Here is a 19,512-nt window from a genome sequence, read left to right as displayed (position 1 = left end):
ACAACACAAACATTAATTGTATATTACATAGCTGTTTGCTGTGGGCCAATGTTCATTTCTATCCGGGAGAGATGGGCATCTGCAGGAAGTCAACAACCAAAAGCAACCTGTTTGCCTAGACTAAGCCTGTATACAATAACTAGATACAAAAGCAATATCAGGTCTGATTTGTAGGAAATGAATTTATTGGCAAAATGCTTCAAGCTGCTCACAGCTTACATAAGTTTTTAACTAGGGGGCGCTGTGTAAATAGTAAAAAAAGTATGTAAATAGTAAAATAGTGTAAATAATAAAAATGTGTTGCATAATGCATAACACAATAATTATAATAATAACATATTATTAGGCCTCTATCCTTATGTCCCAGTCATGTTATTCATGGAGGCCCTGGTTCAGTTCCAGTTGCTTTCAGGAAAAACGTTTCTGTGGCCACAACCAACCTATATATAAGCATTTGATTAAGAATAATTGAGAATACATATATTGTACAGATCCACAGAATGCATAACTGTGTACCCGGCATAGCTAGAGACCCCTAATATGTATATAATAAGCAGATAGGACATTACATAATTTTGTCAGAATAAAGGATATTACATTGCATTCAGATGGACTGTACCTATCATTACGGCCAGAAAGCCCAAAATCAGCTACATTTAAGAACTCTTCTTAGCAGGGAGCTTTTTAAAATGATACATAATAAGGAGGTCTGTGACTCTCCCCACAACAAATAATATAAAGTCCAAAAAATTCCCTACATGGTCTATATATCATATGTATATATATTATATGTGGGCGTATACATTGGTATTGAATTGTATGCACTAATGGTATGCACTGGGGGTCATTGGGAGGGGATGAATTTGACTGACTTTCTTTATTCAACCCAAATTAATTATGTACATAAATATTCCACTAGAGTTTAAGAGGTGGTCGCTGCTGACTATTTCACTGTTCATGTTCTACAAGGAATAGTGTAGTCTCCCACTTATATAACAATCTCAAGCATCTAAAATTTTAAACCATTAAAGAGTGAAAAAAATTATGTTATGGCAGTTTTCTTCCTAACCAATGCCTGGAGCTCAGTAGAGCAGCACTCTTTCTGGTTTGTTAGCACTTGTGTCTGTTCCACTTTAGATAGTTCCCCCAGGAGCAAAGCAGAGACTCTCAGCCGATTACTCTGGAAACAGGCCAGCGTAGCTAGTGAGCTGTGGGACAGACTGACTGCTCGTAGCCTCGACCAACACCGGCACTTGGAGAGAACACTGGAGCAAATTCAGGAGCTCGGAATCTCCATGAAGGAGGCAGGAGACTCTATAGGACAAGGAGAAAGTGTCCAGGCCTCATGGGAACCTATAGGGGATCTGTTCATAGACTCCCTGCCAGATCATATTCAGACTACCAAGGTAAGAGCAAATTATAGAGGAGACTAATTTGGCACTAAATTGTAATTACAAAGGTGACACATTCCCTCTTGTTTAGCTATTTAAGGAGGAGCTATCCCCTATTAAAGACATGGTCAAGTTGGCAAATGACCTTGCACACCAGCTAGCACTCTGTGATGTCCATTTGTCCATGGAGAATGCAAGAGAGCTTGAAAATATTAACAGCCGTTGGAAACAGCTGCAGGTATATCTGTTATGTAAATACTATATTGGGCTTACATGTCATGCACATTCAGGATGACAGACAAAGGATAGATAACCTGTGGTTATAATGAAAGGTATTAAAGTGCCTGGCAGGTTTGTTTATGTTATAATGTAATGGCCACTGAGCTTGGGTCGAACTGGCCTGCTGGGGTACACAACTTTTCCTAGTGGGCCCTGAACTTAGTGGGCCCTTTCAGGCTCTGATTACGTTTCCTTTATTCCTGGCAGTAAGAAACATAGGAAAGAGTTAGTTTATGAGTCAGAGAAGTAACTGAAACCAAATTTATAGCCACAGATAAGCAGGAGATTCCAAAAAGGCTGTTAATTACATGGAACTGGTTGTGGGAGGCAGGCCTGGAACTGGGGGGAGGCAGGAGAGGCACCTGCCTAGGGTGCAACAATGAGGGGGAGCCAGACAGAGACCTCTCCTACCTACCCCTACTCTGCGATCCCTTATTATTGCCTCCCCCCCTTGCACGGCACAATTGCGCATGGACAAACACGCGGGGGGGAGGGAGGTTGCAAGGGCGAGGTAGTCAATAGCTTGCCTAGGGAACCCAGTCAGCTTGGCCCTGGTGGGAGTTTCTCATAAAGAATTTGAGTATATATTACATATATCCAAATGTGTAATATTTTTGCGTTGGAAACCTCTCCAGACTTCTGTTGGAGAACGACTCCGGCAACTGCAAGATGCACACCGTGATTTTGGACCCGAGTCCCAGCACTTCCTGTCATGTGAGTAACACCTGTTTGGTCAGGAACCAGACTAGTTACATAGTTACATAGGGTTGAAAAAAGACCAGTGTCCATCAAGTTCAACCCATCCGAGTAAACCCATCACACCTAACCCACACCTACCAATCTATACACTCACATACATAAACTATAAATACAACCACTAGTACTAACTGTAGATATTAGTATCACAATAGCCTTGGATATTCTGATTGTTCAAGAACTCATCCAGGCCCCTCTTAAAGGCATTAACAGAATCTGCCATTACCACATCTCTAGGAAGGGCATTCCCCAACCTCACTGCCCTCACCGTGAAAAACCCCCTACGCTGCTTCAAATGGAAGCTCCTTTCCTCTAATCTATAGGGGTGACCTCTGGTGCGTTGATTGTTTTTATGGGAAAAAAGAACATCCCCCATCTGCCTATAATCCCCTCTAATGTACTTGTACAGAGTAATCATGTCCCCTCGCAAGCGCCTCTTTTCCAGAGAAAACAACTCCAACCTCGACAGTCTCACCTCATAGTTTAAATCTTCCATCCCCTTTACCAGTTTAGTTGCACGTCTCTGCACTCTCTCCAGCTCATTAATATCCCTCTTAAGGACTGGAGCCAAAACTGCACTGCATACTCAAGGTGAGGCCTTACCAGGGACCTATAAAGGGGCAAAATTATGTTCTCATCCCTTGAGTCAATGCCCTTTTTTATACAAGACAGCACTTTATTTGCTTTAGTAGCCACAGAATGACACTGCCTGGAATTAGACAACTTGTTATCAACAAAAACCCCTAGATCCTTCTCCATTAAGGATACCCCCCAACACACTACCATTCAGTAGATAGTTCGCGTTTATATTATTTCTACCAAAGTGCATAACTTTGGCATAACTAGTGGCAACCTAAGTCTATATGTAACTTTAGTACAAGCATCTGATTCCAAGTGTACTTCCCCTGTAAACCCGTGGGTCGATCGTTTTCAGGTCAATATGTACATCACTACTTTAAAACTTGGATGTCCTTGCCACTCTCATTTTCCCTAATCCTGTCTTTTGGCATGTGAGATAGTTAAAAAATATAGATCCGGAAATGTATATAATATTATGATCCTAAAGGGATTCTGTCATGATTTTTATGGTGTAGTTTTTATTTCTATATTCTATATATCTGTTATTCTTGAAGCAGCAAATGTAATTTTTTTAGCTGTAATATTGGTGTGTAGGCGCCATCTCAGTGCATTGTGCCTGACTCTGAGCTTTCAGAAGGAGCCAGCGCTACACATTAGAACTGCTTTCAGGTAACCTATTGTTTCTCCTACTCCCATGTAACTGGAGGAGTCCCAAGCCAGACTTGGATTTCTTACTATTGAGTGCTATTCTGATACCTACTGGGAGCTGCTATCTTGCTCCCTTCCCATTGTTCTTCCCAGTGGGAGGGGGGTGATATACTGTAACTCCAACTTGCAGCTCAGCAGTAAAGTGTGACTGGAGTTTATCAGAGCACATGTCACATGGCTGTGGCACCCTGGGAAATGAAGAATATGTCAAGCCCCATGTGAAATTTCAAAATTAAATTTAAAAAAAATCTGTTTGTTTTTGAAAACTGGAAAAGCTCTATTAACTGATGTGTTTTGAAGAAAACATGTTTTCCCGTGACAGTATTCCTTTTGCATTCGCGCACCCTGTAGTTTGAGGCTCGCACGCAGTTGCACACAATTCATTAAAGCAGGCTGAACAGGCTCACTGGCACACACTACAAGGTTCTAAGAAGCATTTACAGACACAAGTCTGTACAATAACACTTAAAAGTGCACACGTTTGCACCCATTTTATCACTTTGTGTTTGTAAATAAGTCTGTTAATGATTAACCTATGGAATTGTGTTTCAGCATCAGTGCAGGTTCCCTGGGAGAGAGCCATCTCACCCAACAAAGTTCCATATTATATCAAGTAAGTAACACACGAGAGTCTGTAGCTGTATCATTCTTTATATATTGCTTAGTTTTCCACTTTCCCTCTCCCACTTACTCCATTCTGTTTCTTTTCCTCTCATTCTTTTTTTTACTGTTCTTATTCTAATTCTTATACTGTGTTTTTTTCTGCACTTAGTCACCAGGCTCAGACCACATGCTGGGATCATCCCAAGATGACAGAGCTGTATCAGGCGTTGGGTGAGAAGCTGTCACCCCGCCATTGTCCTTGCGCCTTTTCTGTGTCTGTCCTCTTCTCTGTCCCTACAATCTGTATATGTATGTATAGATTTGTGTGCTTTAAATACTTACAAATTCATACATATATGACACAGTCAGATTCTCTGTACACATGTGACCAGAGCAAATGTTTTGTACATAAATGTCCATTTCATATGTTCTGTGCATGCTAAGGACACCTTCCATGCTTTATATGCTTGTATAATCAACTCCCATGTTGTGTATGTATGGCAGCTCACAGGTTTTGTGACAGTTTTGTGCTTGTGACTGGCTGGAATATCTGTTAATATATATATATACGCTAATTTCTTCTCTCATACTTTATTTTTCAGGAGATTTAAACAACATAAAATTTTCGGCTTATCGTACAGCAATGAAACTTCGCAGGGTGCAGAAAGCTCTTAGACGTAAGCATGCAGAATGGCAGCATGTATATTCTTAGGTTTAGATTCTATGATGGAGGGGTACGGCGGTAATTAAGGGTAATAGGACTCACTGTTTTGCTTGCCTACAGCCCGCAGCAGTAGATTGTAAAATAAATGAATGCTGATGTGGTGTTGTTAGGCTATTTTCATAAACCTATTGCATAAGAAAATCTGTTGATAGCCAGGGTATCCTTTTGCAAGTTGCTAATAAGGGTGTCCAAATAAAGTCTAAATGTAACCATAGAGGCCTGGGATTTTCTCCTGTATTGACTTCTGCACTATTTTCCCTAGGTTCTGGTAAGCTGGGAAGAACAATTCGAATTGCAAAGCTGCATAGAAATTTTTGCATACAAAATTAAAAAAAAGCATAATCTGCTAAAAATAATGTGATTATTAATAATAATCAAATATAGAACCCTACATATAGCCTCACCTCAACTTGGTTACATTTGTATCAAGCCTGCCTACCTCCATTTTGTACTGTGCAAAATGTAATTAGCAGAAGCGCCAACAGGAAAGAAATCTTAACTAAATCTAGGAAATGGAATCTGTCTTAATTCAAAATATACAATATAAAATGTTCTACTTCCCACATGTTTGAATTTAGGGTTAAAAACTGATCTCTCTCTCTATTAGTGTTCTTACACACAGACATTTCAACCTGCGTTCCCAAGCTGTGGAACTCTCCTGCCTTCCACCCCAGGGTGAAACACCCAAGTGTAAAATCCCTTATTTCTTTCTCAGTTTTTCCATTCTTTAGGGGTAGGGTTGCCAAGTCATAACCCCACCCTGAGTGTCATCTCTGCCCGGCCCCCCATCTGGGTTTCGCTCCCCTACATAGGGGTCATTTAGGAAACCCCTGAGATAAAAAATCCAGCGCTCCATGCAATGAGCAGTGCCAGGAGGTGCACCCCAGCCCTGTGCTTATTTCCTACCTTAGAGCAGGCACTGCGCAAAGTGCAGAAAAGGGGTACAATTGGCTAACGTGCTGATATCCTTCAATAATACAGCGCCAACTAACGCAGTCAGCAGTGTATAAGCAAATGGAGCCACAGTTCTCTGAGCTCTGAAATAAGCTTATAGATGGCAGATGGCACACACCCAAATGCAAAGTCCAAAAAAATGAAGGCCTTTTGTTTGCAGTTTGCATGCTGTACTTCGGGTTCGCAAATGAGGCCTCTTGTTCCCACAATTGTTTCTGATTTCTTCTAATTCGCTATTATGTTTATTACTATATCGTCTCCATGCCTCTTATTCTGTGCCTCTTTCTGACTTTTCTCCTAGTGGATCTGGTTACTCTCCCACTCCTGACTCAGATATTTACCTGTGATACTCTGCAATCACCAGAGCGTAACCTCGATGTGCTGGATGTAATTCGCTGCCTTAGCTCTTTGTATGAACGTTTGGAAGAAGAGAGAGGACTTCTGGTCAATGTTCCCTTGTGTGTGGACCTGACACTTAACTGGCTGCTAAATGTCTTTGATGGGTGAGACCTGTAGCACAATTTCTCAGTATCCAAGTATGTCCCCAATTTGCATCATCAGCCTAAAGGTGGCCATACACGTAGCAATTCCGATCTTTCGTGCGAAAGGAAGTTCCCACCCTCCACTGATATTCAGGGCTGAATCGTCAGATATGGAGGTAGAAACAATAGAAATTCTATCTCCACCTGGTGATACAGCCTCAATGGCGCCCAATCATAATCTTTTAACCTGGCCAATTGATGAGTCGACCGATATCCGGAGCCTTGTTCGATATCGGTCACCTCTTCGAGCTGCCATACACGCACAAAACAAGATTTTGGACAATAATATCAGTGCATGTATGGCAAGCTTAACAGAGTGGCTGATATTCTAAATATTTGCAAGTAGTAGTCAGCACGATACCTTGAATCAGCTTAACAGTAGGGCAAGTTCTCCAATGGCACCATTAGTATTTCTTATATTAAATCAAGTTAATTGATATTCTAATTATAAAATACTAATCAGCTTGTGCAGTGGCAGCACCAGCTTTTGTTTTCTTTCTACTATCCCATAGTATGCAAGTATGTAAATGTAATATTTCAACTATTCATATGTCTATTTCACCTTCCACACCTTCTATTTTTCCAATTCTTTATCCTGTTTTTCATTTCTTCCAGAGCAAGAAATGGGCGGATCAGGGTTCTTTCGTTTAAGGCTGGCATTGTGTCCTTGTGTGACTGTGATGTGAAGGGAAAGTTGCAATGTGAGTATTACATACAAGGGAGCACTAACGTGTTTGAATAGTAGGAATAGAGCAAGAGAGTGAGAGAGAGAAAGAGATAATAGTGATGGAGGCAGCAGACACAAGGTAGATGGAGGAAATGTTGAATGGGCAGAGAAGGACTCTCTTTCAATAGCTATTCATAGCACCTTGTTTCTGATTTCTTCTAATTGGCTATTATGTTTATTACTATACTATACTAATTCAAAAACTACACAGATCAATTGCAAATTGCCTCAGAATAACACAAAGGTGAAACCCCCCTTTTATGGCACAGGTGGGAAAACACAATAGGACTCATTTATAAACACTTGGCAAATTTGCACCTGGGCAGCAACCCATAGCAACCAATCAATTATTAGACATTTCCAGCCAGCTGCAGGTTAAACACTAAAAGCAGTCATATAATTGGTTGCCATGAGTTACAGCCCAGGTGCAAATTTGCCCAGTGTTTATAAATGACCCTCCGTGTGTAATAACTTTTGCCTCTACAGACCTTTTTTCTCAGGTTGCCAGCCCTGGGAACACTTGTGACCAAAGGCAACTTGGTCTCCTCCTTCACGAAGCCATTCAGATCCCTCGCCAGCTGGGAGAGGTTGCAGCCTTTGGAGGAAGTAATGTGGAGCCAAGCGTTCGGAGCTGCTTCCGATTTGTAAGTGCTTTTCTGTAGTTAATGTGGCTGTGATCCGCCATACTGTGATCTGCCATACTGTGATGTGCCATACTGTGATCCGCCATACTGTGATCTGCCATACTGTGATCTGCCATACTGTGATCCGCCATACTGTGAGCCGCCATACTGTGATCCGCCATACTGTGATCCGCCATACTGTGATCCGCCATACTGTGAGCCGCCATACTGGGATCCGCCATACAGGGATCCGCCATACTGGGATCCGCCATACTGGGATCCGCCATACTGGCCTTTAGGGTTGTATGTAAGGCAAGACAACTGGCTATTTATATTTGATGCAAGTCATATGCTTTTGTTTCAGTGACTTACGTTTTTTCCTATAATTCTGTGTGATTTATGGCCACTGCCCCATTTGGCAGAGAAAGGTTTTTCCTGTTTAATATAGGTTGCAATGCAGATAAGGGGAAACAAAATTAGAAAATCTATGTTAAAAATCAGATGTTAAAAACAGATTCCTTGATTGGGTGTGGATCAGTGTGTTTCTGTGCTGCCTTAATGTAACATTTTCTTTTAACAGGGTAATGGGACAGCACACTTAGAGCTCGCTCAGTTTTTGGAATGGGGTTGCTTGGAGCCTCAGTCTATGGTGTGGCTCCCAGTTCTACATCGTGTGACTTTGGCTGAGACCGTCAAACACCAGGCAAAGTGCTCTGTCTGTAAACAGTGTCCGATGAAAGGTTTCAGGTGTGTACACAATATGTCTGTAATATACAAAAGCCACAGATGTCCTGTAAAATATATCCTGTCATATTGATACAGTTATAACCAATGCTAACCAATGTCAGATCTCAGATGACCCATTAAAACTTGGGTTTTACAGGAAATTATGTCCCCGTAAAAAGTTTCATGATCTTTTTAAAAGCACTCTTTTAAAAAACTCCTCTGTGACTTTTAATACTTTTATATTTTACAGCTGAGGGGATCATTACCCCCTGTATAATTTAGTGTCAGTAATTTAAATGCACAAGTTGCAGATGTTTGTAAAAAACAAGAATCGGTGTATTAGTTCAACGCACCAGAGCCCCCCCCCCTTTAGATTAGAGGAATGGAGCTTCCATTTGAAGCAGCGTAGGGGGTTTTTCACGGTGAGGGCAGTGAGGTTGGGGAATGCCCTTCCTAGAGATGTGGTAATGGCAGATTCTGTTAATGCCTTTAAGAGGGGCCTGGTTGAGTTCTTGAACAAGCATAGTATCCAAGGCTATTGTGATACTAGTAACTACACTTAGGGGCACATTTACTAATCCACGAATCCGAATGGGAAAAATTCGGATTGGAAACGAACATTTTGCGACTTTTTAGTATATTTTGCAATTTTTTCGTCGCCGTTACGACTTTTTCATAAATTGTCACGACTTTTTCGTAGCCGTTACGACTTGCACAAATTGTCGCGACTTTTTCGTAGCCGTTACGATTTGCTCGTATATTGTCGCGACTTTTTCATATTGAGCGCTCATAAACGGCGGGCAAACCATTCAGACTTTGCATGATTTTGGAAGCCTCCCATAGGACTCAATGGCACTCTGCAGCTCCAACCTGGCCCAAGGAAAGTCTCCCATAGGGCTCAATGGCACTCTGCAACTCCAACCTGGCCCAAGGAAAGTCTCCCATAGGGCTCAATGGCACTCTGCAACTCCAACCCAGCCCAAGGAAAGTCTCCCATAGGGCTCAATGGCACTCTGCAGCTCCAACCTGGCCCAAGGAAAGTCTCCCATAGGGCTCAATGGCACTCTGCAACTCCAACCCAGCCCAAGGAAAGTCTCCCATAGGGCTCAATGGCACTCTGCAGCTCCAACCTGGCCCAAGGAAAGTCTCCCATAGGGCTCAATGGCACTCTGCAGCTCCAACCTGGCCCAAGGAAAGTCTCCCATAGGGCTCAATGGCACTCTGTAGCTCCAACCTGGCCCAAGGAAAGTCTCCCATAGGGCTCAATGGCACTCTGCAGCTCCAACCTGGCCCAAGGAAAGTCTCCCATAGGGCTCAATGGCACTCTGCAGCTCCAACCTGGCCCAAGGAAAGTCTCCCATAGGGCTCAATGGCACTCTGCAGCTCCAACCTGGCCCAAGGAAAGTCTCCCATAGGGCTCAATGGCACTCTGTAGCTCCAACCTGGCCCAAGGAAAGTCTCCCATAGGGCTCAATGGCACTCTGCAGCTCCAACCTGGCCCAAGGAAAGTCTCCCATAGGGCTCAATGGCACTCTGCAGCTCCAACCTGGCCCAAGGAAAGTCTCCCATAGGGCTCAATGGCACTCTGCAGCTCCAACCTGGCCCAAGAAAAGTCTCCCATAGGGCTCAATGGCACTCTGCAGCTCCAACCTGGCCCAAGGAAAGTCTCCCATAGGGCTCAATGGCACTCTGCAGCTCCAACCCGGCCCAAGGAAAGTCTCCCATAGGACTCAATGGCACTCTGCAGCTCCAACCTGGCCCAAGGAAAGTCTCCCATAGGGCTCAATGGCACTCTGCAGCTCCAACCCGGCCCAAGGAAAGTCTCCCATAGGGCTCAATGGCACTCTGCAGCTCCAACCCGGCCCAAGGAAAGTCTCCCATAGGGCTCAATGGCACTCTGCAGCTCCAACCCGGCCCAAGGAAAGTCTCCCATAGGGCTCAATGGCACTCTGCAGCTTCAACCCGGCCCAAGGAAAGTCTCCCATAGGGCTCAATGGCACTCTGCAGCTCCAACCTGGCCCAAGGAAAGTCTCCCATAGGGCTCAATGGCACTCTGCAGCTCCAACCCGGCCCAAGGAAAGCCTCCCATAGGGCTCAATGGCACTCTGCAGCTCCAACCCGGCCCAAGGAAAGTCTCCCATAGGGCTCAATGGCACTCTGCAGCTCCAACCTGGCCCAAGGAAAGTCTCCCATAGGGCTCAATGGCACTCTGCAGCTCCAACCTGGCCCAAGGAAAGTCTCCCATAGGGCTCAATGGCACTCTGCAGCTCCAACCCGGCCCAAGGAAAGTCTCCCATAGGGCTCAATGGCACTCTGCAGCTCCAACCCGGCCCAAGGAAAGTCTCCCATAGGGCTCAATGGCACTCTGCAGCTCCAACCCGGCCCAAGGAAAGTCTCCCATAGGGCTCAATGGCACTCTGCAGCTCCAACCCGGCCCAAGGAAAGTCTCCCATAGGGCTCAATGGCACCCTGCAGCTCCAACCTGGCCCAAGGAAAGTCTCCCATAGGGCTCAATGGCACTCTGCAGCTCCAACCCGGCCCAAGGAAAGTCTCCCATAGGGCTCAATGGCACTCTGCAGCTCCAACCTGGCCCAAGGAAAGTCACCCATAGGGCTCAATGGCACCCTGCAGCTCCAACCTGGCCCAAGGAAAGTCTCCCATAGGGCTCAATGGCACTCTGCAGCTCCAACCTGGCCCAAGGAAAGTCTCCCATAGGGCTCAATGGCACTCTGCAGCTCCAACCCTGCCCAAGGAAAGTCTCCCATAGGGCTCAATGGCACTCTGCAGCTCCAACCTGGCCCAAGGAAAGCCTCCCATAGGGCTCAATGGCACTCTGCAGCTCCAACCCGGCCCAAGGAAAGTCTCCCATAGGGCTCAATGGCACTCTGCACTCCAACCCGGCCCAAGGAAAGTCTCCCATAGGGCTCAATGGCACTCTGCAGCTCCAACCCGGCCCAAGGAAAGTCTCCCATAGGGCTCAATGGCACTCTGCACTCCAACCCGGCCCAAGGAAAGTCTCCCATAGGGCTCAATGGCACTCTGCAGCTCCAACCCGGCCCAAGGAAAGTCACGATACTGAAGCTTGAATGAATCCGAAACTTTCGTACTCAGCGCGACGGCTACGAAAAAGTTGCAACAATTCGCACAAGTCGTTAACGCTACGAAAAAGTCGCGACAATTTGCGAAAAAGTCGCGACAATTTGCGAAAAAGTCGTAACGGCTACGAAAAAGTTGTGACAATTTACGAAAAATCGCAAAATACCGATCATTACGAAAAAAACGCATTCGGGCGCTTTTCGGACGTTCGTGGATTAGTAAATGTGCCCCTTAGTATTAGTGGTTGTATATACAGTTTATGTATGTGAGTGTATAGATTGGTAGGTGTGGGTTAGGTGTGCTGGGTTTACTTGGATGGGTTGAACTTCATGGACTCTAGTCTTTTTTCAACCCTATGTAACTACGTATTTATTGACTGTTCAACATGTCCAATCCCTAATCTCAGGGGGCACGTGCTTTGTAGATCTATATAGAAGTGGCTGAGCTTACACAAAAAGTTTTAGTGGTGAGTAATTGAGCCACCATAGTTTTCATCTCTACACAGCGAGGCCTCAGCCATGATGACAGCTTTAGGCAGAAAAAGCTTCTTACATTTGATATTATTGGGCAATTAAAGGACAAAAAGCTGTGGAACAATAATATTTCTGGCACTTTTTATTCTCCATATTTATGGTTACCACCAGTCATTTGTCGTAAGGTAATTTTTACCTTTAATAAAAATCTTTACACTTTTTGCCCTAGGGCCAAACGATCAAATTAGCCCGATATCACCCACTCATAGGTGGGCATATCGGGAGAAGAAAGCATTATACTGTATGCACTATAGAACTGTGTATACAAGTATTTCTATTTGCTGTATATTAAGGGCAATAATAAGAATTGCAAAAATAAATCATAAAGGAAACATGAAGGAAAATACTGCTCTTAGTCTCTGTTTCTGCCACCCTGCCTGTGCCACTAATCACTGGTGTGTCTATTTGCCTCTCACCCCTGAATATAGTTTTAGCCCTGTTCTTCTATTCCAGGTACCGCAGCCTGAAACAGTTTGGGGTGGATATCTGCCAGTCCTGCTTTCTTACAGGCCAAGCGGGGAAAGTGAACAAACTTCACTATCCAATAATGGAATACTACACACCCGTGAGTACTGAACAAGTCATCATCACAGGGAAACCAGACAGTAAAGACATTTAAACAAAAAAAGGGGGAAAATGGCGTAGGACAGAATGCCAGTCAGCCTACATCAATTAATGAATGCACAGACAAAAACTAAACTGCATACATGCATTAATAGCATCAACATCCGAATCACTAACACCCTGCCATTTGCCCAACCCTGGGGCTTATTTATAGACACTGGGCAAATTTTGGACCTAAGCAGTAACACATAGCAACCAGTTAGAGAATGGCTGTTTTTCAGGTAGCTGCAGGTTAAACAAATAAAGAAAACATTTCATTAGTTGCCTCAGGTTATTGCCCACGTGCAAATTTGCCCAGTGTTTATAAATGAGCCTCAACCTGTCTCTTTCACTGGCTCAGAACACCAATGGATCTAGTCAACATCCTCCTCAGCTACCCTTGGGTTGCTGACTCTCAGTTGAGCCAAAATGCGATATTCAGCGTGTCTAAGTGTTTGCGAATCATGCGTTAGTATTATTTCTGCGTGCTAATTAACGCAATGCGGTTGCGTGTAAATTAACGCATGCGATACGTGACTTAACGCATGCGGTATTACTGTAGTGAATCGTGCGTTCATTTCAGCGTGCGATAAAAATAAACGGCTGGCAGAGAAACCACTAGTTTTGCCCAATGCCACAATGCAGCTACTGACAGGAACAATATACACCTCTCACTGCCCACACAGGCTAGAAAATGCACACATGAGGGTTATTTGTGTGTGTAGCAACAGTAGGCTACTCCTTCATGTCACATCTTTAGAACTAGCTCTCTGCTGTGACTATTTTGGGGTGCTCTTCCTGACCTACTTACAAGCCCCTTACATTTTCTTTCCTTCTTTTTTTGTTTTTTTTCCCTCCTTTCTGTGCTTAGACCACCTCTGGGGAGAAGATGAGGGATTTTGCTACCACTCTTAAAAATAAGTTCAGGACCCGACAGTATTTCAGCCGACACCCTCAGCGTGGCTATCTCCCCGTGCAGTCTGTGTTAGAAGCTGAAGTGGCCGACACGTGAGTCTGGTTCTTACATACCCTCCAACAATGAAGAATTCCAACCGCCTGTTCTACTTGAATTTATAAGGCACTATCCAAATCTATCCAGTGATTTTCAAATATCATTAATGTGAAAATGTGTTTAAGATGGACTTTATACTATTTGCAGCTTGCAAATGCTTTTGCTAAATATAATGTAACATGTCTTGCAGGCCAGCCTCCTCTCCAATGCTCCCCCACGCTGATACTCATTCAAGGATAGAGCACTTTGCAAGCAGGTTTGTAGATGGAAGAATGGACACAAGAGGGAATGTAGTTTTCTTATCCAATAGGCATTACATTCTTGTAAGCTTCTAATTGCCAATCAAATGTAACAAAAAAAACCCATGTGAGGCAGTATCTTGTGTTACTTAAAGTAAACAATGGTAGTATACACTACTTACTGTAAACTACCCATTCTCCACCTAAAGATAAAAAGATTTCTATTTATCATAAGACAAATACAGGACAGATGGACAGACAGAGATAAAACACAGTAATATAGAAGATACAGGCTTATAGGCAGAGCCAAATGCAGCATAGTAAATCCCTATTCCATCCATGGAATGGCCACCTTCTGACTTGACTGCACTCGGTACATAAAAGGTAATGTGCTGTCTGTTGGTTAAGATAAGTACAACTTTTTTAAAAAAATTGTCTATAGTAAAAACTGCCTTAACTGCATTACAGCTAATGAGAGGTGCCACAAGCAGAATCAGGTGCTATGAGTTATGGCTCATTTTGCATCTTCCCATCAAAAATAGGCAGAATACTGACTGAGGAACATGACATGTATCGTTTATCTAGGGGACAGAGCCCTTTGCATACCTTTTTTAATCAGAACATACAATAAACATAGTTACTGTTATTCCATTGCTGTTCGATACTTCCTATGGGAGCAACCCTAGCTCCAATGCTTGGTGATGAGCTGGTTCTGTATTTATGGGCTGCTTTGACAATATAGCGGATTAGATTAAACAAAGTGCATTCCCCAATATAATGGCAATTCTGCATCAGGTAGAATGAAGATACTGTGGTGTCATTATCACTTTAATCAGCTCCAGCCAGGATTTGATGTCTCATCACCTTGTGCTAATGGCAGGAGCTGATGGAGGCATCAATGTTAAGGTTTTTATCGCTTATTGTAAATATTTGTACTTGTAAGCTATGGCCCTGGCAAAGACCCATATTGTTGGCTTGAAACGTATCAGATTTTTCCAGATGCTTGTTTATTGGAAACATCATTCTCCTCTTTTCTAGGCTCGCAGAGATGGAAAGTCAGAATTGTTCCTTCTTCACAGACAGCCTCTCTCCTGATGACAGCCTGTGAGTGTTATGATCTATAGTACACCCAGAGCACATTACAAAGGCAACAAGACATCTGTTCTTGTTCTGAACTCAAGTTCTCTGAATAAATCTGCTTCTGACCCTTGTATTTTATTCTTCCATAGTGATGAAGATCAGTATCTGCTCCGGCATTCCAGCCCAATAACAGACCGGGATCCCAGTAACACACCTCAGATTCCTGGGAACCTAAACCCAGAGGAGGAACAGGGAGAGCTTGAGAAAATTCTCGCCCACCTTGAGCATGAAAACAGGTATTACCGAACAATGAGGCTTAAAACATTGGGATAGTGTTATTGGGGCAGGTGAGGGTAGACTTTTTGTCAATCTACCTATTTATTTGCCACCCAGAGAATCAAAATCACCTTGTCTTTGTGAGCTTATACTAGAACATTGTCTAGCTTCTCTACATGCTGGCCTTCCTATAAGCTTTAAGGTGTCTCTGCCATGTGATTTTGGCCAGGCCATAGAGAGATACTGTGTGTCAGGACATGTGCATCTTAGGAGTTAAGGTGGCTATACTCTTTTTTTGATGATCCAATTTGGGCCAATGCGCCAATGCCTACTCATCCACCAGGATTTTAACCCTGTCTGACTGATATCTGGGTGACTGTACGAGATGGCCAATGGACTAACAACTGGGGCCCCTGCTAAATGCATTACATCACTCCCTTACCCGTCTTGATCTGGATCATGGATCATTTAGTCGTACGGGTGAAGACACATGGAGCTACTAGTAGCAGCTACTTGTCATGGCTACAGAAACAGACAATGCTGATCATTTAGCGAGGTGACAGATGGGGGGATCAATTACCCTACAACAAATCTTCTTTGCAGCGGGCAACTAATCTCCCTGCAATGCCATCCCACCGGCAAGAATGTAAATCGCTGGTGGGATGGCATACGCGTCAATGTGATTTCTGGAAGTAGCCCGAAGTTTCCTTGAGAGGAAACTTTGGGCGACTTCCGGAAATTGTAGTGACGCATATGCCATCCCGCCATCGATTTACATTCTTGCCCGCGGCAACTAAGGGCTCTGGCACACGGGGAGATTAGTCGCCCGCGACAAATCTCCCTTGTCACAGGCGACTAATCTCCCCGAGTTGCCATGACCCGCCATCCCACCGGCGAACATGTAAGTCGCGGGCGGGATGGCGGGAAATCGCGCCGCCGTGTGTGCCATCCCGCCCGCGACTTACATGTTCGCCGGTGGGATGACGGGTCATGGCAACTCGGGGAGATTAGTCGCCCGTGACAAGGGAGATTTGTCGTGGGCGACTAATCTCCCCGTGTGCCAGAGCCCTAAGATTTATTGCGGGGTGACAAATCTCCCCGTCTGTCACCCCCCGTAGGGATGTGGAAGTTAGTCGCCCACAATAGTGAAGATTTATCAAGAGCGACTAATCTCTCTGTGTTCCAGCACCCTTCCTGCTAGTTGTCTCGTGTTTTAGCAGAGGCCATTCTCAGTATTGTCTATGGCAGGGTATTTTCTGGCGTCTAGTAGCTGTGAGAAGTAGCTGCTACTAGTAGCTCCATGTGTCTTCACCCTAAGGGCTCTGGCACACGGGGAGATTAGTCGCCTGCGACAAAACTCCCTGTTCGCGGGCGACTAATCTCCCCGAGTTGCCGCCAGTTGCCATCCCACCGGCAACAATGTAAGTCGCCAGTGGGATGGCACACGCGGCAGTGCGATTTCGGGAAATCGACGAAGTTGCCTCGCAAGGCTTTTTCGCCCATTTCCCGAAATCGCGCCGCCGCATGTGCCAGAGCCCTAAAGAAGGCACCAAAAAAAAAAATCCTGTATAAGAACTAACCCATTGTATTTTACACAGTTAGGGCTCTGGCACACGAGGAGATTTGTCACCTGCGTTTCTTCCCCAAGGCGCTTTAGCGACAAGTCGCCACGACAATACACACAAAGAGATTTCATGCGAGTTGAGCTCCAGGCAATCTGCTACCCATGGTACCACTCAACAGTTACCCCTCCCACATGTTTACTCAAGTCGCTCAGAAAAGGGTCAGTGTGCGATTTGAAACAGCAGGCGACTTGAAGTAGCCTCGTATGTTTTGACGCTGGTGATTTCCATTGGTTTAGCATTGGCGTCTTGTCGCCAAATCGCTGGCGACAAATCTCCTCATGTGCCAGAGCCCTTAAGGTGTTATCTGCTGTGTAGACATGCAAAACATGCACATACAACTATTTTTGCCCGCACACAGTACCAGTCCGTTATATATCAATGCATAAAATATTCAGCATTCAGTATTCTTTGGAATATGTTAGAAAAGGACCTTTGACAACTCTGTTTAATGCTTCAGTGGCCCTGTAACTTTGCTGAACAATAGCTCATTCTCACTGCTCATGTTAGTGGAGAAGAAACAGAGAGCTTATTTATTCTCAGTCAGGAGAGGACACATTGTGCTATTGTCTATATTTAAAGTCATGGCACTTCTGTGATATATATGTATTTATTATGTGGCCTTAAAGGGGGTGAATGCAGTTTTTGGCATTGTCTTCTGGGTATTGTGCTAAAAGGGGCACCTCTGTTGTCTGCCTGCAACCAAATGCTCTATGTATTGCGGCACACAGGGCAAAACCTGTTTATATCCAGTTCAACATAAAACTTGGCTCCTTGTTTTATCAACCAAAAAGAATGGCGGTAGGACTTGGGGCCAGCACTTGTAGCAGATTTCAACAGTGGATAAGAAATAATTTCCTGACATGTAGATACTTGTTGCATCAACAAGGTATGAAATTGGTAAATTAGTCTCGGGGCAATGCTACTTTCTACTGACTGCAGAGACGAATAGCCAGAATGACCGGCACAGTTTTGGTTACAAGTATTTATGTACACATACATATGGCTAAAATCCCACAGTATCTCAAATTAAGAAGTTGCATGTCATGCTGGGTAGCCACAACAACACTGTATAAATAAAGCCAATGCTTTTGTGACTTTCCCTTATGTGCGTAATCTCTTCCCATGCAATTTGCCGTTAGCTTCTACTTGTTTAAAGCAGTTAAAATAATGAATGCAAACATCCGATTGGGTGTTACAGATGTTGGGGCTTGGGTCACTAATGAATGTGCTTAACCTAATGTTATGATGTTTCTCTATCCAGAATCCTTCAGGGTGAACTCAAAAGACTGAAATGGCAGCACGCAGAAGCTGGAGAGGTTTCAGCGTTGGGGGAGGTATCTCCAGATGTAGGGGGCAATGGTGTGGGAGAAGCACAGAGTGAGGAGCTACTAAGTGAGGCAAGAATCTTACGGCATCACAAGAACCGCCTGGAGACTCGCATGCAGATACTGGAGGACCATAACAAGCAGCTTGAGTCTCAGCTACGCAGACTAAGGGAGCTGCTTCTTCAGGTAAGTACCTGCTGGTGGTTCAGTTATTATTCCCGGAAAAAAGGCCACAACTGAACATCACTTAGTTAAAAAGACACTGCTTGACTAAGGTGCAAGCCTTTGTGGCACGGAGACATTGTACTCACCAGGATGTTTCAGATATGGAAGCGGTGATCTGTGCTTTAATTACTAGCATACACTGATGTCATACTAAACCACAATAATAATAATGGGATAGGCCAAAATGATGAAATAAACCAATATACTGCCCAATCCTATATAATGCCACACCTTTTTAGGAAGCTTTGACTCTTTTCTTAATTAAAGTATTGCAAGTCAGCTGCTCTGTATGAATCACAATGTACTTAAAGAGATACTGACACGTGACAAAAATGTACCTATAATAGTCCCTGGTTGTGATTAACTGGGGTTGGCACTTTTGCTCATAAGTGCAAATTCTTTTTGCATCCAGACCTGTATCACTTAGGACAGGGGTCGGGAACCTTTTTGGCTGAGGGAGCCATAAACACCACATATTTTAAAATGTAATTCCGTGAGAGCCATACAATATGTTTGGCCGCGGATGCTGCGGGGCAAGGTAGGGTGGGTCCCAAAGATGCCTGATGCGGATGCGATGCAGAGGAGGGCGTGGCCTGCGCTCGGCGGATAGAAGACGTGTTCCGGCGAGCACAGGCCACGCACACCGTTATTTTTCCATGGAGTAGCTATATCACTGAAGACAACATGGTGTTTAGATATTATATATCACTAGAGTCTTTTGGTTTCAGCCAAACACAGATGAGGGGAAGCCCTCCTCTTCCTCGTCTTCCCCAGACTCACAAAGCAAGTGTCCAGCAGAAGGGAACGCTGGGACCCCAGACACGGAAGCAGCAGGTACGTATGTGAGCATTTCTGAAATATATGCATGAATCCTGGAAACAAACCA

General features: G+C 44.3%; 1 protein-coding gene across 4 annotated transcripts in view; it reads left to right on the top strand.

Moving 5' to 3' along the window:
- drp2 (dystrophin related protein 2) overlaps positions 1 to 19,512 on the top strand; it is a 43,775-nt gene that overhangs the window by 19,277 nt on the left and 4,986 nt on the right. For all 4 annotated transcript variants that reach the window (XM_012967858.2, NM_001102718.1, XM_012967859.2 and 1 more), the window contains 17 exon segments: positions 1,138 to 1,406; positions 1,483 to 1,629; positions 2,306 to 2,384; positions 4,266 to 4,326; positions 4,486 to 4,547; positions 4,919 to 4,993; positions 6,296 to 6,497; positions 7,152 to 7,237; positions 7,750 to 7,907; positions 8,467 to 8,633; positions 12,695 to 12,806; positions 13,716 to 13,852; positions 14,047 to 14,112; positions 15,134 to 15,199; positions 15,325 to 15,471; positions 18,338 to 18,587; positions 19,355 to 19,460. In XM_012967858.2, coding sequence (XP_012823312.1) covers positions 1,138 to 1,406; positions 1,483 to 1,629; positions 2,306 to 2,384; positions 4,266 to 4,326; positions 4,486 to 4,547; positions 4,919 to 4,993; positions 6,296 to 6,497; positions 7,152 to 7,237; positions 7,750 to 7,907; positions 8,467 to 8,633; positions 12,695 to 12,806; positions 13,716 to 13,852; positions 14,047 to 14,112; positions 15,134 to 15,199; positions 15,325 to 15,471; positions 18,338 to 18,587; positions 19,355 to 19,460 — 2,190 coding nt within the window.

This window comes from Xenopus tropicalis, chromosome 8 (genome assembly GCF_000004195.4).
Source record: "Xenopus tropicalis strain Nigerian chromosome 8, UCB_Xtro_10.0, whole genome shotgun sequence".
NCBI lineage: Eukaryota > Metazoa > Chordata > Amphibia > Anura > Pipidae > Xenopus > Xenopus tropicalis.
This window is presented reverse-complemented; position numbering and strand designations above follow the sequence as displayed.